The sequence below is a fragment of the Salvelinus fontinalis genome, chromosome 1 (genome assembly GCF_029448725.1).
Source record: "Salvelinus fontinalis isolate EN_2023a chromosome 1, ASM2944872v1, whole genome shotgun sequence".
Taxonomy (NCBI): Eukaryota; Metazoa; Chordata; class Actinopteri; order Salmoniformes; family Salmonidae; genus Salvelinus; species Salvelinus fontinalis.
In genome coordinates this window covers 91,859,621-91,887,522 of record NC_074665.1, presented here as the reverse complement: position 1 = coordinate 91,887,522, position 27,902 = coordinate 91,859,621, and the positions used below count along the sequence as shown (strand labels likewise).

Genomic DNA, 27,902 nt, shown 5'->3' with positions numbered 1-27,902 from the left:
GAAACACGGTCTTTCTCACTGCTGATGAAACACAGGCTGTCTCACTGCTGATGAAAGACAGTCTGTCTCACTGCTGATGAAACACATACTGAACAGCACAGTGCCCTAGTGCTGGTAGACACACTCATACACATTCACACCACACCACACACAATTTCGTCATAAAGCAGAAATAAGTTACTCAGTGTGTTATCTGTAGCCATGTATATGATACAGTCAGCTGCCTTGAGTTGGAGTCATGAGGAAATGTATATGATACAGTCAGCTGCCTTGAGTTGGAGTCATGAGGAAATGTATATGATACAGTCAGCTGCCTTGAGTTGGAGTCATGAGGAAATGTATATGATACAGTCAGCTGCCTTGAGTTGGAGTCATGAGGAAATGTATATGATACAGTCAGCTGCCTTGAGTTGGAGTCATGAGGAAATGTATATGATACAGTCAGCTGCCTTGAGTTGGAGTCATGAGGAAATGTATATGATACAGTCAGCTGCCTTGAGTTGGAGTCATGAGGAAATGGAGAGTGAAACTAAGTCCAATGGAGTCGGTGCCACATGCTTTGTTTGTCTGTTCTGACAGTGTGCTCAAACAGACCACTACGTGAGCCCTGATTTAAAGACGCTCTGTCTATGTGGTTGGATTGTATTTTCAATAGGAATAGCTGGTAGATTTGCTTGTCCATTCCAAGTTTCATGAGCTCATGAACTTGTATTTGTTTTGTTAAGCAGCACAAAACCAGACGGTCACATATTTCAGGGTATTGCTTTCCAGTACGCAATAACAACTCAATTACATCCTTGGATAGACTCTAACTGCTGCATACGACATGTATTTGAACAAAATCAACAAATGTTTTTTCTGGCATGTATTGGTCGCCCCCACAAAATAGTTTTCTAACCTCAAGGGTCCTTTCTGGTTAAATAAAAGTGAAATGAAATATTGTGCTGGGTTGTTGGTTAATGTCAGTGTTGTTCCTTGTTCCCCAGACCTGAGCAAACACAAGCGCTATGAGATCAGGATGAGTGTGTATAACGCTGTGGGGGAGGGACCAACCAGCACACCACAGGAAGTGTTTGTAGGAGAGGCAGGTAAGTCGCAGAGTGAGGGAGTGAGGTTACACACACACACACACACACACACACACACACACACACACACACACACACACACACACACACACACACACACACACACACACACACACACACACACACACACACACACACACACACACACACACACACACACAATCTCTCTCTCTCTTTCTCTCTGCTTTTCTTGTCATTTCAATCATCACCTAAAAACAAACAACGGAGGACCTGAACAGTAGAACTATAGAGTATCTGACCTCCCTGAACAGTAGAACTATAGACTATCTGACCTCCCTGAACAGTAGAACTATAGACTATCTGACCTCCTTGAACAGTAGAACTATAGACTATCTGACCTCCCTGAACAGTAGAACTATAGACTATCTGACCTCTCTGAACAGTAGAACTATAGACTATCTGACCTCCCTGAACAGTAGAACTATAGACTATCTGACCTCCCTGAACAGTAGAACTATAGACTATCTGACCTCTCTGAACAGTAGAACTATAGACTATCTGACCTCCCTGAACAGTAGAACTATAGACTATCTGTCCTCCCTGAAGGCAGGGGGATTATTCTGCTTGTCAAGCTGATTTTGGCAAACATCTATTGAATATGTACCATTAAGTTCATTCAGGTTTCAGGATGCATTCACTTTTCTTAACTCCCCATGTCTTTGACTGTGAAAGCCTGGGAGTGTACAGTGAGGATGGTTTTCCCTGTTCTCAGCCAAACAGCTACCAGTCCACACACAGGCAGATAGACAATAGTGTTGAAGTGCTTCCAGGAACAGTGAGGCAAAAAAAACACTGAAAAGGGTTTCACTGAAATCTATTCTGTTTTTAATGTTGTTTCTTGCTTGATTTTTCATCTTTATTTTTTCACAGTACCCACCGCCCCACCTCAGAACGTGGTCATCCAATCAGCAACGGCCACCCAGCTGGACGTGACGTGGGAGCCTCCTCCATTGGACACTCAGAACGGAGACATCCAGGGATACAAGGTGAAGAGGAGGGTTTCACAAGGATGGAGTTACCATAGAATTCTTATCATTTAAATAATTCCAATCGAAGTCATTCAAATGTAATGGCAGTTACACATGTTTGCTTCTCTTTAATCCCAGTGGGATTTAAAGGCCATCTTTGCTGTGGGATAAGATGTGTATGTTCTCCATATCTCCTCCTTCTCCCTCCAGGTGTACTTCTGGGAGATCCAGCGCAAGAATGAGACGGAGAGACTGCGCACCCTGTTCTTGCCAGAGGGAGGGGTCAAGCTGAAGAACCTGACTGGATACACCACCTACATGATCAGTGTGGCCCTCTTCAACGCAGCAGGGGACGGGCCCCGAAGCCCCCCAACCAGGGGCCGTACACAACAGGCTGGTAAGGGAGGCACACAGACACACACACACACACACACACACACACACACACACACACACACACACACACACACACACACACACACACACACACACACACACACACACACACACACACACACAGGAGCTGTCTATCTTAAAATGAAAAGAAAGCAATTCTATTGACTCAAATTCCTCCTCCAACTCCCACAAACCATCCAGGGGTTTCTATATGTGAGCTTTTATACAATGCACCTAATTGTTGCTGTCAGCATGCCAAGCCAGGAATGTTAGAAACCACACAGCATAAACATCAGTTCCCTTTCTATTACCTCTTTCAGTCTCTTGACTCATCCGCTGGTTCCCTGGGCAGTCTTGTTTGATATAAGATGGTATGAAAATGTTTAGAGGCTAAAAGTCATTTTTTTCTCCAAGCTCCTTCCTGTGGTTTCTTGGAAATGCTTTGTCTCTGGCTCAGTGTTCTAAATAGCAACAGAAGACAGTCGCCAGATAGTTTTCCCCTCCAATGGTCTTCCTCCCTCCCTTCTGAACAGTCACTGTAGAAATGTGTGTTTCATCCAATCCCCTCGTAAAAAGGAAAATGTTTGCAGTTTTCTGTGTTTGATATCTCAAGAGGGAGTGGAGGGGTGTAAGGGGATGGTAGATACAGAGGGCACTAGCCTTTTTGGTGGAAAAGACGGAAGCAGGTGACAAGCGTGTTGAGGAGAAGAGATGCACAGGACTGGTAGCAGGAGGCTCATCACACAATGAGAGCTGTGTTAGCTGTACTGTGTTAGTGTCACAAGCTCGTCTATGGCACTGTAGCCTATAGGCACTGGAACCTGATGATATGATGGCTGTCATGGGAATAGAAAATGACTAAAAACAAACAACATATCCTAAATAGTTTTTGCAATGTCTTTCCAATCTTCAAAATAGAAATCATAACTCAAATTGTCCTGTGTTCTGAGGCCATCATAAAAAGGCTGTCAAAGTACCCAATCCAAGATGTAGCACTACTGTCTATGGCCCCTAACCCTTAACATTTGACCCCTAACCTCTGACCTGTGTGTCCTTTGAACTCCAGCCCCCAGCGCTCCCAGCTTCATCCACTTCAGTGAGCTGACCACCACGTCGGTCAACGTGTCCTGGGGCGAGCCTACCTACCCCAACGGCATCCTGGAGGGCTACCGGCTGGTCTACGAGCCCTGCACCCCTGTTGACGGTAAGACACCCACCTCGTCATGTCCCACATCTCACATCTGACAATTCACAATGAATGCACATTTCTGAATATGCATCCCAAATGACACCCCATTTCCTATGTAGTGCACTATTTTTGACCTATATAGGGAGTAGATTGTCATTTGGGACACGAGCTCAATCTCACTGTTTGTGGCTAAACATCAACGATCCAAATAACTTAATAACTACATTGAAAACTACATTTTTTCATTACTGAATGAGTGGTGGCCTTCATTTCGTTTGTTGACACCAAATGACATGCTGAATCATTTGATAATGTTACTATGTTAACCCTTTTCAATAATTTCCCATGTATGTCCCAACAACTGTTGGACTGTGCCTATGTCAGTGTGTGTGTGTGTTTCATGTTGTTCCAATCCATTCCCTGGGTATTAGCCCCATTTTAAATGTGGTGTGTTTGTCTAGAATCTTCCGTGGCCTGTGCCGACTGTCTTCACTCCCCCTCCCCCCCAGGCGTCAGTAAGATAGTGACGGTGGACGTCAAAGGGGCCCCGTTCTGGATGAAGATCAAGGACCTGGCTGATGGGGTGACCTACAACTTCCGGATCCGGGCCAAGACGTTCACATACGGGCCTGAGGTGGAGGCTAACATCACCATGGGGCCTGGGGAAGGTTTGTCTATCTTTGGCTGTCTTTATAGTTCACTGAGGCCCAAATTCTAACTTGCAATATGCCCCCTTTTTTTAAATGTATTTAACTAGGCAAGTCAGTTAAGAACAAATTCTTATTTACAATGACGGCCAATGACGGCCTAGGAACATTGGGTTAACTGCCTTGTTCAGAGGCAGAACAACAGATTTTTACCTTGTCAGCTCGGTGACTCGATCTAGCAACCATTCGGTAACTGGCCCAACGCTCTAACCACAAGGTTACCTGCTGCCCCACTTAGCTCAACATTCTGTGCAAATCTTCAATTAACATCAATGCATGATTTACAAATGTCAGAGTGTGCTGGTCTCAATTTAAGATTAGGCCCTGAATGCGCCATAATATTTTTGAAAGTATATTGAGGCTGCCTGACCCTCAAACCTTTCTCTAACCGTTGACCCCACGCAGGAGCCCCGGGGCCCCCTGGAGAGCCTTTCATCTCCCGGTACGGCTCAGCTCTTACCATCCACTGGTCCAACGGTGACCCCGGGAGGTCGCCTATCACACGCTACGTCATCGAGGCCAGACCTTCAGGTATATACACTCAACACGTCACACACTGGACACCACTGCTTGACTTATTCCTTTTAGCTTCTAGTGGAACTAAGAGCCTCAGCAGTGCATCTTCAGTGAACCCTGTCCTGGTTCACATACTGCACACTCCCAGATTGATTCACAGTTTACATTCTTTCCAATCATGCAATCTCTTAGCCCGGGCCTGATACTTGCTTCGCCAGGAATAATCTGTCTAAGAATAGAGTGTCAATGTGTTTCCACAGATGGTGATGCTCACTCTCTATTCTTTTAATGGAGTACTGATTGAGGTGCAGCAGAGCTTGAGACGTTGTATCACGTTTCATCTGTGACTGGGAAAGGGGGGAAAGGGGATACCTTGACAGTTGCACAACTGAATGCATTCAACTGAAATGTATCTTCTGCATTTAACCCAACCCCTCTGAATCAGAGGTGCGGGGGGCTGCCATAATCGACGTCCACGTCATCGGTGCACAGGGACAGCCGTACAGAGGGAAAAAATGGATGATGGATGTAGGGAGGGAGGCACAGAGGGAGGGAGGGATGGATTTCACTATCATTTGGGGGCACTAAGCCCCAGATGTTGAGAGTATGGGACTGACTGACATGGTGGGAAACCCCTTTAGGCAGCAGAGGCTTAGCTGCGTATGGATTACAATGATCTCCCTAAAGCAGGGCTATTCAACCTTATGGTTTTCTGTTCTACCTGATACTTAATTTCACACTCCTTGTGTCCCAGGTCTAAATCAGTCCCTGCCTAGAGGGGAACAATGGGAAAAAAACAGTGGAACTGGCTTGGAGGAGCAGAGATGAGTTTGGGGGCCTTAGAGGATGATTAGGATGCCACAAACACATACCCCTAAACCCCAACCCCCCTGACCCTCTGTCTTATCCTAATATCCTGCCACTGTCCAAGTGACCCTGCCCCTAACCACATCAGTAGGACTAGTCAGCTCTTCTTGTTACTAGTGCACAGTCTGTCATAGTCAGGGAAAACTGCTGGCGTTTCTACACATTCAATTGATCCTTCATATCTTCACTTCTTCACTACTGACATAAACGTTACATAAACTCTGGTGTTGGCTGATGTTCTTGAGCACTCCATGAACGCTGTAAAACTCCAAATGATATTTATGGTTATTAGCACTTAGCCCTTATGGATTCTGGCAGCCATTGCAAAAGCAAACATGAAACATCCCATAATGGTCCCTCTTGTGAATCATACCTACCCATGTTTTAGATCAGTTTTTGTACCTCTCAAAGACCAGAAAGCCCCATATGGAAGTTGTAGAATATATAACTTGCATAATGTGTATGTGGTATGAGTTACCTTGGACATTGTCATATTGTTTTCATACCATAGGCTTTTAAATAAGCTTTTATATCAATGAGTCTGCTTTACCACTATGTTTTGTCATGTCTGATTACTACTCATTGAAATACATTCTACTTCTTCTACTCTGCCAACAGATGAGGGCTTGTGGGATATCTTGATCAAGGACATCCCAAAGGAAGTGATGTCATACGCCTTCAACATGGACATTCTGAAGCAAGGGGTTAGTTATGACTTCCGGGTTATTGGCGTGAACGACTATGGCTACGGGTCTCCTAGTCCACCCTCAGCCTCCATATCTGGTGAGTTATTTCATATACCTACAGTATGCCCCAGATGTCACCCTATTCCCTAGTACACTACTTCTGGCCAGGGCTCATAGGGGTGTTATTTGGGACACGCACAAGCCATTGAGCCTAAGGTTTTCATGTTAATATAAGACTAATCAGTATAACACAAATGTACCACAGTCATTTTCAGATGCTCCCTTTGCATCAGTGCTCCCTGCCCTGTCCCTGTGTTTAGTCCACTTGTTATATGTGTTCTTCCCCTCCAGCCAAAAAGGTGGCGCCATTCTACGAGGAGTGGTGGTTCTTGGTGGTGGTGGCCCTGGTAGGTCTTATCTTCATCCTCCTTCTGGTCTTCATCCTCATCATCAGAGGACAGAGCAAGAAGTACGCCAAGAAATCTGACTCAGGTGAGAGGTAGAGACGAAGATGTCATTGACCTGATATTACTAGGCAACAAACTATTTGTTATGGTTATGGTTTGGTTTTGGGTAGTATGGAGAGAGGGAGGGAGGGAGGGAGAGTGAGTGATAGGGAGAGGAAAGAGGGGAAAGGATAGAGAGATCTATAGAGGGCGAGTATAGCAGAGGGGGAGTATAGCAGAGGGGGAGTATAGCAGAGGGGGAGTATAGCAGAGGGGGAGTATAGCAGAGGGGGAGTATAGCAGAGGGGGAGTATAGCAGAGGGGAGTATAGCAGAGGGGGAGTATAGCAGAGGGGGAGTATAGCAGAGGAGGAGTATAGCAGAGGGGGAGTATAGCAGAGGGGGGGATAGCAGAGGGGGGATAGCAGAGGGGAGTATAGCAGAGGGGGTGTATAGCAGAGGGGGTGTATAGCAGAGGGGGTGTATAGCAGGGGGGGAGTATAGCAGAGGGGGAGTATAGCAGATGGGGGAGTATAGTAGAGGAGGAGTATAGCAGAGTATAGTAGAAGGCCTACAGTATCTTGTCTGCTCCTCTCTGAAATCAGCAGGTATTTCCTCTGGCTCAACACTTATCTCTGCTGTGTGGCACTGTCAGTGCCAGTCTGGTTCACGGGCAATCCTGCCAGGGTAGGGCATCCCGCGGGTCACTGCCCATGTTTCTGACTGACAGACGAAACACAAGAGGTCCTTTCTTCCCTTCTCTCTCGCTTCCTTTTCTTCTCTGCTCTCTCACACAAAGATACTCTCACAGACCCCCTGTAACCCCCTCATGGAATACTGGACCAGTCCTAGTTAACCTGTCTAGGATCAGCGTGGCGCTAGCGGCACACCCCCCCCCCCCCCCCACTGAAAAACCAGTGCCGCGAAATTCAAAAAAAATATTTTTTTAAAATATTTAACTTTCACACATTAAAGTCCAATACAGCTAATGAAAGACACAGATCTTGTGAATCCAGTCAACATTTCCGATTTTTAAAATGTTTTACAGGGAAGACACAATATGTAAAGATGTACATCTATTACCTAAAAATACATTAGCATAATCCACCATCTTTTATTTACCAACACCAACACCAGTAGCCATCACCAATTCGGCTAAACTAAGATATTTATAGCCCCTAACCAACAAAAAAACTCATTAGATGACAGTCTGATAACATATTTATGGTATGGGATAGGTTTTGTTAGAAAAAAGTGCATATTTCAGGTAGATGGCATAGTTTACAATTGCACCCACCGTCACAAATGGACTAGAATAATTACAATGAGCAACGTGTTTACCTAACTACTAATCATCAAACATTTCGTAAAAATACACAGCATACACGAATCGAAAGACACAGATCCTGTGAATACAGACAATATTTCAGATTTTCTAAGTGTCTTACAGCGAAAACACAATAAATCGTTATATTAGCTTAGCACATAGCAATTAGCAGCCCAGCATTGATTCTAGCCAAAGTGAGCGATAAAAGTCAACATCGCCAAAAGATATTAATTTTTTCACTAACCTTCTCAGAATTCTTCCGATGACACTCCTGTAACATCACATTACAACATGCATATACAGTTTGATCGAAAATGTTTATATTTAGCCACCAAAATCATGGTTAGACAATGTGAAATGTAGACAAGCTGGTAAAGAAAAAGTCCTTGCGCCACTTAGACAGTGATCTACTCTTATACATAAATACTCATAAACGTGACTAAAAAATATAGGGTGGACAGGGATTGATAGACAATTTAATTCTTAATACAATTGCGTTATTACATTTTTTAATTTATCCTTACTTTTCAATACAGTTTGCGCCAAGCGAAGCTACGTCAAAAAACATGGCGTCCTAAGCCACTAAAATGTTTCGACAGAAACACGATTTATCATAATAAAAATGTCCTACCTTGAGCTGTTCTTCCATCAGTATCTTGGGCAAAGGATCCTTTCTTGGGAGAAATCGTCTTTTGGTGGAAAGCTGTCCTCTTGCCATGTGGAAATGTCAACTGCGTTCGGGATGAACTGAAAAGCGTGCCCAACTTTTCACATCGTTGCAAAAATAAATGTCCCAAAATCGCACTAAACGGATATAAATTGCTATAAAACGCTTTAAATTAACTACCTTATGATATTTTTAACTCCTATAACGAGTGAAAAGATGACCGGAGAAATATAACAGGCTAAACTAACGCTTGGAACAGGAGCGGGCCGGTGTCCTCTAGGCGCATGACGCAGCTCCAAAAGAATGACTAGCTTCAGGGTTTTTTCATTTGTGGGGCCTGTGAACGCGCAATCGACCCCATTGGAATCGTCATCACGTAAAGGCATCCAGGGGAAGACGTAAGAAGTGTCCGTATAGTCATAGCAACATCAGTGCCCTTTTAACTGACTTCAGAAGAGTGGCCAACATTTCTCAAATCTGACTCCATGTCAGGGAAATTGCTGTAGAATGGGCTCTGTTCCACTTAGAGACAAAATTTCAACTCCTATAGAAACTATAAACTGTTTTCTATCCAATAATAATAATAAAATGCATATTGTACGATCAAGGATTTTGTGGGAAGCCGTTTCAAAAATTACCAAATTAGCATAAATAGTCTAAACAGCGCCCCCATCCCCAACAGATCAGCTTGTTAGTGTGACTGCAAATAGAGTGACTATTTGCATAATGACAGCTTCGCTCCCAGATGTCTTTGGAGGGGCCTGGTATATCAGGGGGGTAGTTGATGTTTGGACCCTTGCCTTCTCGTAGAATCCTACTTCACTCATAGGCAGGGAATATATTATCATACTGTAGACCCAGGCCCAATAGAGTCTGCTGATCAAAGCTCTCACTAAGAAGAGGTAGGTCAGAGGTCAGAGAAGTAACAACACAAATCAGTTTTAAATCAGCATCTTTACATCAACATCAGCTGATAAGGCTATTGACCTAGACTTTGTGGGTTTTAGTTTAGGTTTAAAGGCTGTGTTGTTGTTGAATATTGTGGAATCTATAATCAGTATTTAGATGCCTGGCTTCAATCGCCTAATATACTTGTGATGACATCATTCTGGAATCATTCCAGTCACTCCTCTAGTTTCTATAGAACTCAGTAGTGACATTAGTAGTGGTAGAGTACATAACATAATATTATGAAAAACATCCATCCATGATTCATCCATAGTGTTTCTATACAACTCATAGTGTACATGCAAAATGGCACCCTATTCCCTATGTGGTGCACTACTTTTGACAAGGGCCTATATAGGGAATATGGAGCCATTTGGGGCACAGCCATACAGTAGTAACAGTACAAGAGTGGGATACGTGACATACAGCATCACTAACCCCCACCTGCCTGTCCGTCCGTCCCTCTGGCCTGTAGTCACAGTGTCTCCCTATGTGTGTTCATCAGGGAACAACTCCAACTGTAATGCCCTGACCCATGGAGATATGGTCAGCCTGGACGAGGGACGCTTCCCCGCCCTGGAACTCAACAACCGACGGCTGTCCGTCAAGAACTCCTTCTGTCGTAAGAACGGTGTCTATACCAGGTCAGTAACCAGACATGGCCACACCAAGAACATGTCTCTAGTTATGGCCACACCAAGAACATGTCTCTAGTTATGGCCACACCAAGAACATGCCTCTAGCTATGGCCACACCAAGAACATGCCTCTAGCTATGGCAACACCAAGAACATGTCTCTAGCTATGGCCACACCAAGAACATGCCTCTAGCTATGGCCACACCAAGAACATGCCTCTAGCTATGGCCACACCAAGAACATGTCTCTAGCTATGGCCACACCAAGAACATGCCTCTAGCTATGGCCGCACCAAGAACATGTCTCTAGCTATGGCCACACCTAGAACATGCCTCTAGCTATGGCCACACCAAGAACATGTCTCTAGCCATGGCTACACCAAGAACATGCCTCTAGCTATGGCCACACCAGAACATGCCTCTAGCTATGGCCACACCAAGAACATGCCTCTAGCTATGGCCACACCAAGAAAATGCCTCTAGCTATGGCCACACCAAGAACATGCCTCTAGCTATGGCAACACCAAGAACATGTCTCTAGCTATGGCCACACCAAGAACATGTCTCTAGCTATGGCCACACCAAGAACATGTCTCTAGCTATGGCCACACCAAGAACATGTCTCTAGCCATGGCTACACCAAGAACATGCCTCTAGCTATGGCCACACCAGAACATGCCTCTAGCTATGGCCACACCAAGAACATGCCTCTAGCTATGGCCACACCAAGAAAATGCCTCTAGCTATGGCCACACCAAGAACATGCCTCTAGCTATGGCAACACCAAGAACATGTCTCTAGCTATGGCCACACCAAGAACATGTCTCTAGCTATGGCCACACCAAGAACATGTCTCTAGCTATGGCCACACCAAGAACATGCCTCTAGCTATGGCCACACCAAGAAAATGCCTCTAGCTATGGCCACACCAAGAACATGCCTCTAGCTATGGCAACACCAAGAACATGTCTCTAGCCATGGCCACACCAAGAACATGCCTCTAGCTATGGCCACACCAATAACATGTCACTAGCTATGGCCACACCAGAACATGCCTCTAGCTTTGGCCACACCAAGAACATGCCTCTAGCTATGGCCACACCAAGAACATGTCTCTAGCTATGGCCACACCAAGAACATGTCTCTAGCTATGGCCACACCAAGAACATGCCTCTAGCTATGGCCACACCAAGAACATGTCTCTAGCATTGGCAACACCAAGAACATGCCTCTAGCTATGGCCACACCAGAACATGCCTCTAGCTTTGACCACACCAAGAACATGCCTCTAGCTATGGCCACACCAAGAACATGTCTCTAGCTATGGCAACACCAAGAACATGTCTCTAGCTATGGCCACACCTAGAACATGTCTCTAGCTATGGCCACACCAAGAACATGTCTCTAGCTATGGCCACACCAAGAACATGCCTCTAGCTATGGCCACACCAAGAACATGCCTCTAGCCATGGCCACACCAAGAACATGTCTCTAGCTATGGCAACACCAAGAACATGTCTCTAGCTATGGCCATACCAAGAACATGCCTCTAGCTATGGCCACACCAAGAACATGCCTCTAGCTATGCTCACACCGAGAACATGCCTCTAGCTATGGCCACACCAAGAACATGTCTCTAGCTATGGCCACACCAAGAACATTCCTCTAGCTATGGCCACACCAAGAACATGCCTCTAGCTATGGCCACACCAAGAACATGTCTCTAGCTATGGCCACACCAAGAACATGCCTCTAGCTATGGCCACACCAAGAACAAGCCTCTAGCTATGGCCACACCAAGAACCTGCCTCTAGCTATGGCAACACCAAGAACATGCCTCTAGCTATGGCAACACCAAGAACATGTCTCTAGCTATGGCAACACCAAGAACATGCCTCTAGCTATGGCCACACCAGAACATGCCTCTAGCTTTGGCCACACCAAGAACATGCCTCTAGCTATGGCCACACCAAGAACATGTCTCTAGCTATGGCCACACCAAGAACATGCCTCTAGCTATGGCCACACCAAGAACATGTCTCTAGCTATGGCCACACCAAGAACATGCCTCTAGCTATGGCCACACCAAGAACATGCCTCTAGCTATTGCCACACCAAGAACATGCCTCTAGCTATGGCCACACCAAGAACATGCCTCTAGCTATGGCAACACCAAGAACATGTCTCTAGCCATGGCCACACCAAGAACATGCCTCTAGCTATGGCCACACCAAGAACATGCCTCTAGCTATGGCCACACCAAGAACATGCCTCTAGCTATGGCCACACCAAGAACATGCCTCTAACTATGGCAACACCAAGAACATGTCTCTAGCCATGACCACACCAAGAACATGCCTCTAGCTATGGCCACACCAAGAACATGTCTCTAGCTATGGCCACACCAGAACATGCCTCTAGCTATGGCCACACCAAGAACATGCCTCTAGCTATGGCCACACCAAGAACATGCCTCTAGCTATGGCCACACCAAGAACATGCCTCTAGCTATGGCCACACCAAGAACATGCCTCTAGCTATGGCCACACCAAGAACATGCCTCTAGCTATGGCCACACCAAGAACATAACTCTAGCTATGGTCACACCAAGAACATGCCTCTAGCTATGGTCACACCAAGAACATGCCTCTAGCTATGGCCACACCAAGAACATAACTCTAGCTATGGCCACACCAGAACATGCCTCTAGCTATGGCCACACCAGAACATGCCTCTAGCTATGGCCACACCAGAACATGCCTCTAGCTATGGCCACACCAGAACATGCCTCTAGCTATGGCCACACCAGAACATGCCTCTAGCTATGGCTACACCAGAACATGCCTCTAGCTATGGCCACACCAAGAACATAACTCTAGCTATGGCCACACCAGAACATGCCTCTAGCTATGGCCACACCAAGAACATAACTCTAGTTATGGCCACACCAAGAACATAACTCTAGCTATGGCCAAACCAAGAACATGCCTCTAGCTATGGCCACACCAAGAACATAACTCTAGCTATGGCCACACCAGAACATGCCTCTAGCTATGGCCACACCAAGAACATAACTCTAGTTATGGCCACACCAAGAACATACCTCTAGCTATGGCCACACCAAGAACATGATCATGTAGTCATCCAGAGTCAAATGTATGTATTTTCCAAGCTATAGCACACCATTTGTTACATACAACAGATTTTAAAAATGATCAAATAGTTTTGTCTGCTTCGTGTTTTAATTTTTGCCATGGAAAAAATATTGAGATACTGGTATCGTCCCGGCCCTACTTGGCATGTAAACAAATGGCTTTGCACTACCTTGAGTTTGACCATTTTACTCATTGCACCTTTAAATTGACCTGTTTGAATATGTTTTTGACAATACTGTATAGTTACAATGCTAAGTATTATGGTACTGCGTTTATCATTATTGAGAAAACCCTATGGCTGTGTCTGAAATGTGGCTTGCCTACCGCTTACATACTGTGTACTAATCACACTACATACTATTTAGAATATCCTGTTTAGTAAAAAGGTATGCAGTAAGCAGCAAATATCAACATAATCCATACTGAGAAGGCGTCATCTAATGAGCCTGTTCCCCGCCATTCATTTATTTTTGTAGAGTGCGTCCCTTATTCTAAATATCAGCTGTTGTCAGACGCAGTGGGTGTGAAAAGACAATTCTCCTCCTCAAAAGTGTGCAGGGAATTCTATAAATGAAAGCCGAAATAAGTATTACATTCTGGCATTTAAAGCAAACTCAATTTCCAAAATTTCACGTACTACAAAATGTTATATTTTTGCATACCCAAAAAGCCAAAAATGTAGAACACCAGTATGGGTATTTGGACATCGCCTATGACTTGAATCATGCATGGAGAAGTCCAACTTAGGCCGATGGATGGAACAGACTTTTTGCTGTGATGGAATGTATACTCTCCTATTAACCCCATATTTCCACTGTAAAACACAAAGCTGCTTTCTTATGATGCAGTATATTCCGGACCTGGGTTCAAATACTATTTCAAAACTTTCATCTTTTGCTTTAGCTGGCCTGCACTTAAAAAAGGATTAAATTCAACCCGGTGCTGGGTGAATAGTGGACAGAACAAACGTTGGGTTATTCTGACCCAGCCAGTTGGGTTATTGAGCTGTGATCCACCGGGTTAGAGCAGAAGACCGGAGGCTTAACTTAGTAGGGGCGTGGCTTTCAGCTATTTAATTTTGGCCAACCGTGAGAGTAAATGCCATTCCGGTTCATCTTTTGTGTTGTATTGTCAGCACATGTTAAGATGACGCCCCATGGAATGGAAGAAAAGATGGTGTGAGCCACAAAGAAGGGTGTGAGGTTCAAACTGCGAAATATAAACCAAGTAATGTCTCTTTTGAGTCAAGTACAGGACAGATAATTACTTGTTATGCTCCTGAAAACCGTGAGCAGTCGACGGATAGTGAACTGGAAAAGATCACTCTCCTGACAGAAGTGAAGAGTAAGAACCTGCGCTGACAGGTGAGAGGAAGGCTTCCAGGCCTCAACCTGATGATCAGGAAAATGCCCGAGATGACTCTGGCCCAGAGGTAGTACGATTCATAGAGAAAGTGGATCCATGCCTTTTGGCAGATCCGTTTGTGGTGTTAGGCTGGGTTCTGTCAATATGGTCAAAGTATAGATTTGTTGTGTGTCTGCTGCCCAGTGGGAGAGGGCGCTACACGTTTCATGACTCGGGACAAAAGCTGCATCCTGCTTTGCTCTTTGGAGTGCAGCTGAAAGGAGTGATAACTGGGGTGGTGTTGAGTGTTGAGATGGATCGACTGAAGTTGAGGATCCCCGGTGTCTGTGATACATGCCATTTGGTGCAATGCAGACCTAGTGGCGAGCTTGAGACTGAGGAGACCCTTTCTGTCCTTCTGAGTTTTGATGCAGAATGTTTGCCGGATAAAGTCATGCTAGGGTATATAAATTATCCTGTGACAGCTTTTGTTCCAAACTAGGGCTGACCCCATTTAGTCGACTGGTCGAATGCTTGGTCAAGATTTTTTTAGTGTGCCAAAAACAATTATGGCACACGAGACACCTGTGTGATTCACCCCTGTCTGAGTGCACTAATCCATTGTGGAGGCCTGTCTGAGTGGACTAATCCATTGTGGAGGACTGTCTGAGTGGACTAATCCATTGTGGAGACAACGGGGATGGCACACCAGTATCACCAGTCTTACATTTACCCTTAATTCCCATCATTTATAATCTACGTTTTAGTTATGGTAACTTATGTTAATGCATTCAATATATTATAAATATATTATTATTAAAGTCTTACCATTGTCATTGTAGGTGTGGACACATTATTTGCAGAGCGCACAACCTAGGCTTACAAATTTTGGTTTATTTAATTCCATTTACGAGTTTTAAATGTATTTATTGTCTTTTGTTTGGACCGCACATGTCAGTCTTGAGTGAGGACACACACTTGATTACGCATAGAACTAGGCCTAGGCTACCATCACTGTGGAGCTTCTCAAAGTCATTTTTTCTTTGCCTCAAACAGTAAGTAAACAAAGTCTGTTTTAACGTCCATTGAGAATGACAATAGTTCCTCAATGTAGCCTATTTGCTAAATTTTTCCAGCTCTCTCCCTTTCAATACCCACTCAGCATGAAAGGGGATAAAAATGTCATACTCTGGTCGGGTGGAAACGTCATTAAATAGGCGTACCTGATTACTTCTTATCCCTTGCGCAAATAGCCTACAGCTCTGTCTGTCCGGAGCTCACTGGCACAGGAAACTCTGAGGGCCCAGAATATTTTATATAATGTTTAAAGTTTTCTCCCAGGAGCTTGGGCTGACTAAGCTAATAGTTGATACAATGTTTTAAATTCCTTGCAGACAGGCAATGCATAGCCAATGTGATTCATAGGATACACTATATATACAAAAGTATGTGGACACCCCTTCAAAATAGTGGATTCAGCTATTTCAGCCACACCCGTTGCTAACAGGTGTATAAAATCAAGCACACAGCCGTGCAATCTCCATATTCAAACATTGGCAGTAGAATGGCCAAGTCAGTTTGTCAAATTTTTGCCTGCTAGAGCTGCCCCGGTCAATTGGAAGTGCTGTTATTGTGAAGTAGAAACCTCTAGGAGCAACAACCGCCGAGTGCTGAAGCGCGTAGTGAGTAAAATATGTCTGTCCTCGGTTGCAACACTCACTACCAAGTTTCAAACTGCCACTGGAAGCAACGTCAGCACCAGAACTGTTCAGCGGGAGCTTCATGAAATGGGTTTCCATGGCCGAGGAGCCACACAAGCCTAAGATCACAATGTGCAATGCTAGAGTGGTGTAAAGCTCGCCACCATTGGACTCTAGAACAGTGGGCACGTGTTCTCTGGAGTGATGAATCACGCTTCACCAATTAGCAGTCCGACAAACAAATATGTGTTTGGCAGATGCCAGGACAACAGTACCTGCCTGAATGCATAGTGCCAACTGTAAAGTTTGGTGGAGGAGGAATAATGGTCTGGAGCTGTTTTTCATGGTTTGGGCTAGGTCTGTTTATTCCAGTGAAGGGAAATATTAACGCTACAGCATACAATGACATTTTAGACAATTCTGTGCTACATTAACCACAGGATTTTACTCTTTGGCTCTGTGTATTACCATACAGTAAATTATGATTAATCACAGCATATTAATGTTTGGCTCTGTGTATTACCATACAGTAAATTAGGATTAATCACAGCATATTAATGTTTGGCTCTGTGTATTACCATACAGTAAATTAGGATTAATCACAGCATATTAATGTTTGGCTCTGTGTATTACCATACAGTAAATTAGGATTAATCACAGCATATTAATGTTTGGCTCTGTGTATTACCATACAGTAAATTAGGATTAATCACAGCTTATTAATGTTTGGCTCTGTGTATTACCATACAGTAAATTAGGATTAATCACAGCATATTAATGTTTGGCTCTGTGTATTACCATACAGTAAATTAGGATTAATCACAGCATATTAATGTTTGGCTCTGTGTATTACCATACAGTAAATTAGGATTAATCACAGCATATTCATGTTTGGCTCTGTGTATTACCATACAGTAAATTATGATTAATCACAGCATATTAATGTTTGGCTCTGTGTATTACCATACAGTAAATTAGGATTAATCACAGCATATTCATGTTTGGCTCTGTGTATTACCATACAGTAAATTAGGATTAATCACAGCATATTCATGTTTGGCTCTGTGTATTACCATACAGTAAATTAGGATTAATCACAGCATATTAATGTTTGGCTCTGTGTACTACCATACAGTAAATTATGATTAATCACAGCATATTAATGTTTGGCTCTGTGTATTACCATACAGTAAATTAGGATTAATCACAGCATATTCATGTTTGGCTCTGTGTATTACCATACAGTAAATTAGGATTAATCACAGCATATTAATGTTTGGCTCTGTGTATTACCATACAGTAAATTAGGATTAATCACAGCATATTCATGTTTGGCTCTGTGTATTACCATACAGTAAATTAGGATTAATCACAGCATATTAATGTTTGGCTCTGTGTACTACCATACAGTAAATTAGGATTAATCACAGCATATTAATGTTTGGCTCTGTGTATTACCATACAGTAAATTAGGATTAATCACAGCATATTAATGTTTGGCTCTGTGTATTACCATACAGTAAATTAGGATTAATCACAGCATATTAATGTTTGGCTCTGTGTATTACCATACAGTAAATTAGGATTAATCACAGCATATTAATGTTTGGCTCTGTGTATTACCATACAGTAAATTAGGATTAATCACAGCATATTCATGTTTGGCTCTGTGTATTACCATACAGTAAATTAGGATTAATCACAGCATATTAATGTTTGGCTCTGTGTATTACCATACAGTAAATTAGGATTAATCACAGCATATTAATGTTTGGCTCTGTGTACTACCATACAGTAAATTATGATTAATCACAGCATATTAATGTTTGGCTCTGTGTATTACCATACAGTAAATTAGGATTAATCACAGCATATTCATGTTTGGCTCTGTGTATTACCATACAGTAAATTAGGATTAATCACAGCATATTAATGTTTGGCTCTGTGTATTACCATACAGTAAATTAGGATTAATCACAGCATATTAATGTTTGGCTCTGTGTACTACCATACAGTAAGTTAGGATTAACCACAGCATATTAATGTTTGGCTCTGTGTACCACCATACAGTAAATTAGGATTAACCACAGCATTGCGACATATTGGGAGTTCCTGCTCTACTGCTCACTGCATTTAGCGCTGTGTGGAGTGTGTAAGTGTGTGTGTACTTGTGCCAGCGGCATGGTATTAAATTAGAGGAGATAGCATTAAGGTGTGTGGGACTGACTGACTGACTGACTATGTGAGCGTCCCAAATGGCAATTTATTCCATATTGCACTACATTTGACCAGAGTTTTATAGTCTCTGGTCAAAATATGTGCACTAAATAGGGAATAGGGTGCCATTTGGGACTGACTGGGTGATCAAGCTCATATGAACCAGCTGGAAAGCAAAGTGCCCTCTGTCTGATGCTGTGATGCTGTGCCCAGGGGAATTAGTCCTGTATTTCATACCCCAGGAGGTGTGTGTGTGTGTGTGTGTGTGTGTGTGTGTGTGTGTGTGTGTGTGTGTGTGTGTGTGTGTGTGTGTGTGTGTGTGTGTGTGTGTGTGTGTGTGTGTGTGTGTGTGTGTGTGTGTGTGTGCGTGCGTGCGTGCGTGCGTGCGTGCGTGCGTGCGTGCGTGCGTGCGTGCGTGCGTGCGTGCGTGCGTGCGTGCGTGCGTGCGTGCGTGCGTGCGTGCGTGCGTGCGTGCGTGCGTGCGTGCGTGTGTGCTCGCCCGCCCGCCCGCCCGCCCTTGGGGAAGGATCAAAGGTGCATTGGACTTTGAAGAGCAGCCAGGTAGCCAGGGGGTGAGATTATGTGTGAGAGGAGGAATGCTAAGATGCACCTCAGATATCTTTGAACTCCCCACTGCCGAGTTGATGAATGCTGATTGGTTAAAACTGCATTCCAGCCGGTGTCTATTCCACAAATTACCACCTGCTAAATCTATGATATTAAAATGCCTATTTACTCTGTTCCATCTGACTGTGCAATCCACTGTCTCACCAGCCCAGGCAGGCAATTTATGAACTTGACCTCCACTATAAAAAGCATCAAGACATTATCTCACATTTCTTTTAGACTAACATTTAGTTTTCAAGTGGAGATTTGTATAAACCTTGCTGTCTGTCTCTACAACATTTGCAACATTGTTCCAATATTCAAATGTCCCATAGTAATGAATGTGTTAAGAGTCCGGAGGCAGCGTTTCTCAGCCAGTTAAAATCATGAATCAGCTGGCACAATTCTTATGTATATATACAAAGAAATGTAAATTGAAAAAAGGTACAACGAAACGAAGTGTTGCTAGTTTGCAGTCATTCCAGCTTCAGTTTGAAGTGATTGTGTTAGCTGTGTTGTTGGCTAGCTCCTCTGAACAACAGTGTCTTAACTTATTGGAAGGTTGAAGATCCTCAGTATTTCCTAGAGAGAGAGAGGATGGAAACGGATGTTGCCTTATTTGAGCCAGTGTGTTTACATCTTCACTGATAACCAGTGTTGGAAAAAGTACCCAATTATCATACTTGAGATAAAGTAAAGATACCTTAATAGAAAATGACTCAAGTAAAATGACTAATCACCCAGTAAATTACTACTTGAGTAAAAGTCTAAAAGTATTTGGTTTTAAATATACTTAAGTATCAAAAGTAAAAGTATACATCTTTTGAAATTCCTTATAAAGCAAACCAGGCGGCACCATTTTCTTGTTTTTTACATCTACGAAAAGCCAGGGGCATGCTCCAACACTCAGACATAATTTACAAATGAAGCATGTGTTTAGTGAGTCCGCTAGATCAGAGGCAGTAGGGATGACCAGTCAAGTGGTGCGTAACTGGTGGCATGGAAGTCAAACGCAGGAGAGCAGAACTTAAATGGCCGGAGCCGTTTAATGCACATAACTCCCGGCTTACAAAAATAACAAAAAAACACATGGGCACAAAACCCGTCTCGCACCAGTCACAAAAGGCACACGTACTTACAATTAACAATTCCCGACAAGGACATGGGGGAAACAGAGGGAACATATACAACATGTAATTAGGGAATTGAAACCAGGTGAGTGCGACAACCAGACAAAACAAATGGAACATGAAAAATGGATCGGCGATGGCTAGAAGACCGGTGACGTCTACCGCCGAACACCGCCCGAACAAGGAGAGGAACCGACTTCGGCAGAAGTTGTGACATGACCAGGGATGTTCTCTTGATAAGTGTGTGAATGAGACAATTTTCCTGTTCTGCTAACCATTCAAAATGTAACAAGTACTTTTAGGTGTAAGGGAAAATGTATGGAGAAAAAAAGTATATGATTTTATTTGGGAATCTAGTGAAGTAAAAGTAAAATTTGTCCAAAATATAAATAGTACTACAGATTTCCCCAAAAAAATCTACTTAAGTAGTACTTTTAAGTATTTTTACGTAAGTACTTCACACCACTGGTGATAACCCATTGGGAAAAAACTGGTTGAATCAATTTTTCCACGTCATTTCAACCAAAAAATGTAATGTGATGGCATTGAATCACATAACTATTAACCTACATTTATTGACGTGGTGAAATTGACGTTTTGTTGATTTCACGTTGAATTTACGTTAGTTGACATCTTAACCAAATGTAAATCAAAACTAGACATTGAAGTTACGTCTGTGCCCAGTGGAAAGTGGCCTTTGGCCAAGAGCGATTAAGGAAGGAATGAGGGTATGAGTTAAAGGAGCTTGAAGCACTCCTGGAGTTCACAAAGCTTTGGAACGCAACTGCAGTCATTGTTAATGAGTCCCACAGGCCCGAGGAGGGGAGCAGAGGGGGGGGGGAGGATTACACCCCTTCAGCATTCACTACACACCAACCAACCTACTACTCCTAGACTGGATTATGGGGCTGATGAGGGTGCTACTACCCCGTCTTTATGCCGGAATTTTTTTTAAAGATTCACACCTCACTCACTCAACAGTGAATGAGCATCAGAGTTAAGTGAGGGAGAGAGGGAGGGGGAGAGAGAAGGGAATGATGGGAGGAGTGGGAGGAGTGGGCCTGTTTAGTGGAGCTTCCTCTGAATTTTTAAACAGGCAGTTTATCATAATCTCTCACAGGGCCAGCAATAACATTTTCTTCACATTCACTCCTTAACCCTGCCCATAGAGGGGCCATCCCTGCCACAACTAGTCCCTTCTCACAGAAGACACAATGGTGGAACCAGTCCAATGTGTCTCTGAAAGTTGCTGTGAAGTCTGCTGTGTGAGATTAGCCCAGGACCACTAGAGGTTGGCTAGGTTGTTTGCTCTTTTCCATATTATGTCTATTTATAATAAGCTACCCAGGAAAGTGCTGAAATAACCCATATTAATGTATGTAGCCTTAGAAATATGGTTCATGAAATCAGTAACTTGCTAACATCAGATAACATTCATATATTAGCCATTTATGTAACACACTTAGATAATTCATGTGATAATACAGCAGTAGCAATATAACATATATAAAAGAGACAGAAATGCTTATGGGGAGGTGTTGCTGTATATATTCAGAGCCATATTCCTGTAATGAATAGAGAAGAAGATCATATGTCAAGTGCTATTGAAGTTTTGTGGTTGCAGGTTCACTTGGCACATCTAAAGCCTTTTCTTTTGGGGTGTTGCTATAGGCCACCATGTGCTTACAGTCAGTATCTAATATCTGTGAAATGCTTGATAGTGTATGTGATGTAAACAGAAAGGTCTACTTTCTTGGGGACCTGAATATTGACTGGTTTGTAATCAAGCTGTCTGCTCAAGAGGAAGCTTCTCACTGTAACCAGTGCCTGCAATCTGGTTCAGGTTATTAATCAACCTATTGGGGTGTTTACAAACACTACAGGAACAAAATCATCCACATATATTAATCACACTTTCACTAATACTGTAGAACTTTGTTCTAAAGCTGTATCCGTACCCATTGGATGCAGTGATCACAATATAGTGGCTATATCCAGGAAAGCCAAAGTTCTGAAAGCTGGGCCTAAAATAGTGTATTAGAGATCATACAAAATATTTTGCTGTGACTCTTATGTGGATGATGTTAAACATATTTGTTGGTCTGATGTGATTAATAAAGAGCATCTAGACTCTGCACTTGATGGATGTAAGAAATTGCATCTTCCAATTATTGATAAACATGCATCTGTTAAGAAACTGACTGTTAGAACTGTTAAGGCTCCATGCATTGATGAGGAATTGAAAACGGTATGGTTGAAAGAGATGGGGCAAAAGGAGTGGCTAATAAGTCTGGCTGCACATCAGACTGGCTGACTTACTGCAAACTGAGAAAATATATGACTAAACTCAACAATAAGAAGAAGACACTGTGTCTGGCTATTGTGGTGAGCTAACATAAATATATATTGTGTTTTCGCTGTAAAACATTTACAAAATCGGACATGTTGGCTGGATTCACAAGATGTTTATCTTTCATTTGCTGTATTGGACTTGTTAATGTGTGGAAGTTAAATATTTCCAAAAAATATTTTTTGAATTTCGCGCGCTGCGAAATGTTGTGGGTGTTCCGCTAGCGGAACCCCGGGGCGAGAAAGGTTAACCTCTCTAGGCCACCTGGCCAACATCATGTGAAATTGCAGAGCGACAAATTCAGAAACATAAATACTCAGAATAAAAATTAAAAAAACATACAAGTGTTATACATCGGCTTAAAGATGAACTTCTTGTTAATCCAACCGTTGTGTCAGATTTCAAAAAGGCTTTACAGCGAAAGCATAGCATCCGATTATCTGAGGACAGCGCCCAGTCTAGGACCAAAATGTCTAGGACCAAAACGTCTAGGACCAAAACGTTCCTCAACAACTTCTACCCCAAGCCATAAGACTGCAGTACAGTTAATAAAATCGCCACCAGACTATTTACATTGACTACCCCCCCTTACTTTTGTACACTGATTCTACTCGCTGTTTATTATCTATGCATAGTCACTTCACCCCTACCTACATGTACAAATTACCTCAACTAACCTGTTGTCACATTCTGACCTTAGTTCCTTTTTTTATGTCTTTATTTTGGTTTGGTCAGGGCATGAGTTGGGGTGGGCATTCTATGTTCTATATTCTATGTTTTGTTCTATGTGTTGTATTTCTGTGTTATGCTTGGTATGGTTCCCAATCAGAGGCAGCTGTCAATCGTTGTCTCTGATTGAGAATCATACTTAGGTAGCCTGTTCCCACCTGTGTTTGTGGGTAGTTGTTTCCTGTTTTTGTGTTTGTTTCACCATTCAGGACTGTTTCGATTTTTGTTGTCATTCACTTTGTTATTTTTGTCTTTTTTCCGTGTTCAGTTAATAAATTTAACATGGACACGTACCACGCTGCATTTTGGTCCGATCCTTCATATTCCTCATCGGAAGAAGAAGAATATCGTTACACCTGTACTCCAGCACACTGACTCAGTACCAATACCCCCTGTATATAGCCTCGTTAATGTTCTTCTTCTTGTGTTACTTTTTGTTATTATTTTTTACTTTAGTCTATTTGGTAAATATTTTCTTAACTCTTCTTGAACTGCACTGTTGGTTAAGGGCTTGTAAGGAAGCACTTCACGGTAAAGTCCACACTTATTCGGCTTGTTTTCGGCTTGTAGTTGTATTTGACAAATACAATTTGATTTGATTTGAATATTTGTATGTGACCAATCAAATGTGGTTTGATTTGATAATAGTCACATGTACAGGGTTGCAGGTGTGATTGCAGGATACAGTGACAATCTTAGGCTCCGATCCCTAACATGGACTAAATTAAATAATGACGGTGGTAATAAAAACAACAATAACAATAATATATATATATATAGACATAACTGTAGCACTGATGAGTAAATAATTGTCCGTTGGGATGGAGTCAGAGTAAAGGCAGTTGAGGGGGTGGGGGGAATGACCATAGTGGGAGCAGCATGACTGTTTATCCTTTATTTAACTACGCAAGTCAGTTAAGAACAAATTATTATTTTACAATGATGGCTTACCCCGGCCAACCTTTTCCCGGGCGACGCTGGGCCAATTGTGCGCCGCCCTATGGGAATCGCGATCACAGCTGGTTGTGATACAGCCCGGGATCGAACCACGGTCTGTAGGGACACCTCTAGCACTGAGATGTAGTGCCTTAGAGCGTTGTGTCACTTGGGAGCCCTAAAATTGAGGGGCCGTGGGGACCAAGTGAAATAATGACCAGAGCTAGCTCAACATGATCTTATCTGGAGGAGCAAGGAGAGCGATGTAGGTTTGCAAATTCTATCGCTTATCAAACGATGCTGTCCTTCATTAGTGACTGCGTGTACTCCTCTTTCTAGAACAGCTGTCTGCAAGGTCACAGTGGAGGAGGTTCTAGGATCAAGGATTTACTAACTGTCATCTATGGGCCAAATGAACCCCTCCCCTTCCGAAAGACACCAGGTGTATGTGCACTCACTTGAAATCGTGATTCGTCCAAATAATCAGTGATGCACAAACCGCCGCAGCAGTGGTATTGTTCCTCATTACCTTCATATCCCATTTTAATGTTTCGTGTTTCATAACCGAGACACAGTAGAGATAGAAAATGGCAATAATACGTTAACTTTCCATTGTGTGTGTTTCTCTCCTGCATCCAAGTTTAAGTGTATTAAATGTAGTCTTGTTATAAATTATTAACAATATTATTAGTAATTGAATTACAGCTCTCTCCGTGATTGCCCTAAAGGTTTTTGTGGTTTAGTTAAAATTTATCAGCAACAAGCTCATGATGAGGCGGCAGGGTAGTCTAGTGGTTAGAGCGTTGGGCTAGTTAACCCACTGTTCCTAGGCCGTCTTGAAAATATGAATTTGTTCTTAACTGACTTGCCTAGTTAAATAAAGGTAAAAAATAAGTAATATGATAATCTCACGATCTCTTCTCCAAATTTCTTTCTCATGAAAGTTTCAAACGTTGGGATTTAGGAATGCACTCAACCTAAAATATAAATATTTGTGGAAAAAATGAAGTTGGTTTTCAGGCCCTTCAGTGACAGTGTGGAGAGAGAGGAGAGAGATCGAGAGAGGCTCTCCCAACCAAGGCCAATCAGCATAAACGGATGTCTGATTGTTTAACTGGCTTATAGGGACAGAGGGAGGAAAATGTGGACGAACTTATATAGAATGCAAAAACATTTTTTTCACCAAGTTCTAAGAAGAACCTTGAGTGTTTTGAGAGAGCTGTTCTGAGTGCACCACTTGTGGATGTTGTGAGGTCTCGCTCTTTCCCCTTCTCTCTCATAGCATTCTCAATACCTCCCCTTGACCCTGCCCACTACACGTGTTCACCCACTCCATACTCATAAATACCCTTTCTCACTCCATACTCATAAATACCCTCTCTCACCCCATACTTATAAATACCCTTTCTCACTCCATACTTATAAATTTCCTCTCTCACTCCATACTTATAAATACCCTTTCTCACTACATACTCATAAATACCCTCTCTCACTCCATACTTATAAATACCCTTTCTCACTCCATACTTATAAATACCCTCTCTCACTCCATACTTATAAATACCCTTTCTCACTACATACTCATACATATCCACTCTCACTCCATACTCATAAATACCCTCTCTCACTCCATACTTATAAATACCCTTTCTCACTCCATACTTATAAATACCCTCACTCACTCCATACTTATAAATACCCTTTCTCACTCCATACTCATACATATCCTCTCTCACTCCATACTCATACATATCCTCTCTCACGCCATACTCATAAATACCCTTTCTCACTCCATACTCATAAATACCCTCTCTCACTCCATACTTATAAATGCCCTTTCTCACTACATACTCATACATATCCACTCTCACCCCATACTTATAAATACCCTCTCTCACTCCATACTTATAAATACCTTTTCTCACTCCATACTTATAAAAACCCTTTCTCACTACAAACTCATAAATACCCTCTCTCACTCCATACTCATAAATACCCTCTCTCACTCCATACTTATAAATACCCCCTCTCACTCCATACTCATACATATCCTCTCTCACTCCATACTTATAAAAACCCTTTCTCACTACATACTCATAAATACCCTCTCTCACTCCATACTCATAAATACCCTCTCTCACTCCATACTTATAAATACCCTCTCTCACTCCATACTTATAAATACCCTCTCTCACTCCATACTCATACATATCCTCTCTCACTCCATACTCATAAATACCCTCTCTCACCCCATACTTATAAATACCCTTTCTCACTCCATACTTATAAATTTCCTCTCTCACTCCATACTTATAAATACCCTTTCTCACTACATACTCATAAATGCCCTCTCTCACTCCATACTTATAAATACCCTTTCTCACTCCATACTTATAAATACCCTCACTCACTCCATACTTATAAATACCCTTTCTCACTCCATACTCATACATATCCTCTCTCACTCCATACTCATACATATCCTCTCTCACGCCATACTCATAAATACCCTTTCTCACTCCATACTCATAAATACCCTCTCTCACTCCATACTTATAAATGCCCTTTCTCACTACATACTCATACATATCCACACTCACTCCATACTTATAAATACCCTCTCTCACTCCATACTTATAAATGCCCTTTCTCACTACATACTTATAAAAACCCTTTCTCACTACATACTCATACATATCCACTCTCACTCCATACTCATAAATACCCTCTCTCACTCCATACTTATAAATACCCTTTCTCACTCCATACTTATAAATACCCTCTCTCACTCCATACTTATAAATACCCTTTCTCACTACATACTCATACATATCCACTCTCACTCCATACTCATAAATACCCTCTCTCACTCCATACTTATAAATACCCTTTCTCACTCCATACTTATAAATACCCTCACTCACTCCATACTTATAAATACCCTTTCTCACTCCATACTCATACATATCCTCTCTCACTCCATACTCATACATATCCTCTCTCACGCCATACTCATAAATACCCTTTCTCACTCCATACTCATAAATACCCTCTCTCACTCCATACTTATAAATGCCCTTTCTCACTACATACTCATACATATCCACTCTCACCCCATACTTATAAATACCCTCTCTCACTCCATACTTATAAATACCTTTTCTCACTCCATACTTATAAAAACCCTTTCTCACTACAAACTCATAAATACCCTCTCTCACTCCATACTCATAAATACCCTCTCTCACTCCATACTTATAAATACCCCCTCTCA

At 42.6% G+C, this 27,902-nt stretch overlaps 1 protein-coding gene across 2 annotated transcripts in view; it reads left to right on the top strand.

The window, feature by feature from the left end:
• Positions 1-27,902, top strand: part of LOC129863688 (protein sidekick-2-like) — a 221,182-nt gene that overhangs the window by 167,638 nt on the left and 25,642 nt on the right. For both annotated transcript variants that reach the window (XM_055935861.1, XM_055935854.1), the window contains exons 34-42: positions 987-1,088; positions 1,980-2,095; positions 2,288-2,474; positions 3,540-3,677; positions 4,172-4,330; positions 4,775-4,900; positions 6,371-6,535; positions 6,790-6,930; positions 10,331-10,469. In XM_055935861.1, the coding sequence (XP_055791836.1) occupies positions 987-1,088; positions 1,980-2,095; positions 2,288-2,474; positions 3,540-3,677; positions 4,172-4,330; positions 4,775-4,900; positions 6,371-6,535; positions 6,790-6,930; positions 10,331-10,469 (1,273 nt within the window). The remainder of the gene's footprint in view (positions 1-986; positions 1,089-1,979; positions 2,096-2,287; positions 2,475-3,539; positions 3,678-4,171; positions 4,331-4,774; positions 4,901-6,370; positions 6,536-6,789; positions 6,931-10,330; positions 10,470-27,902) is intronic.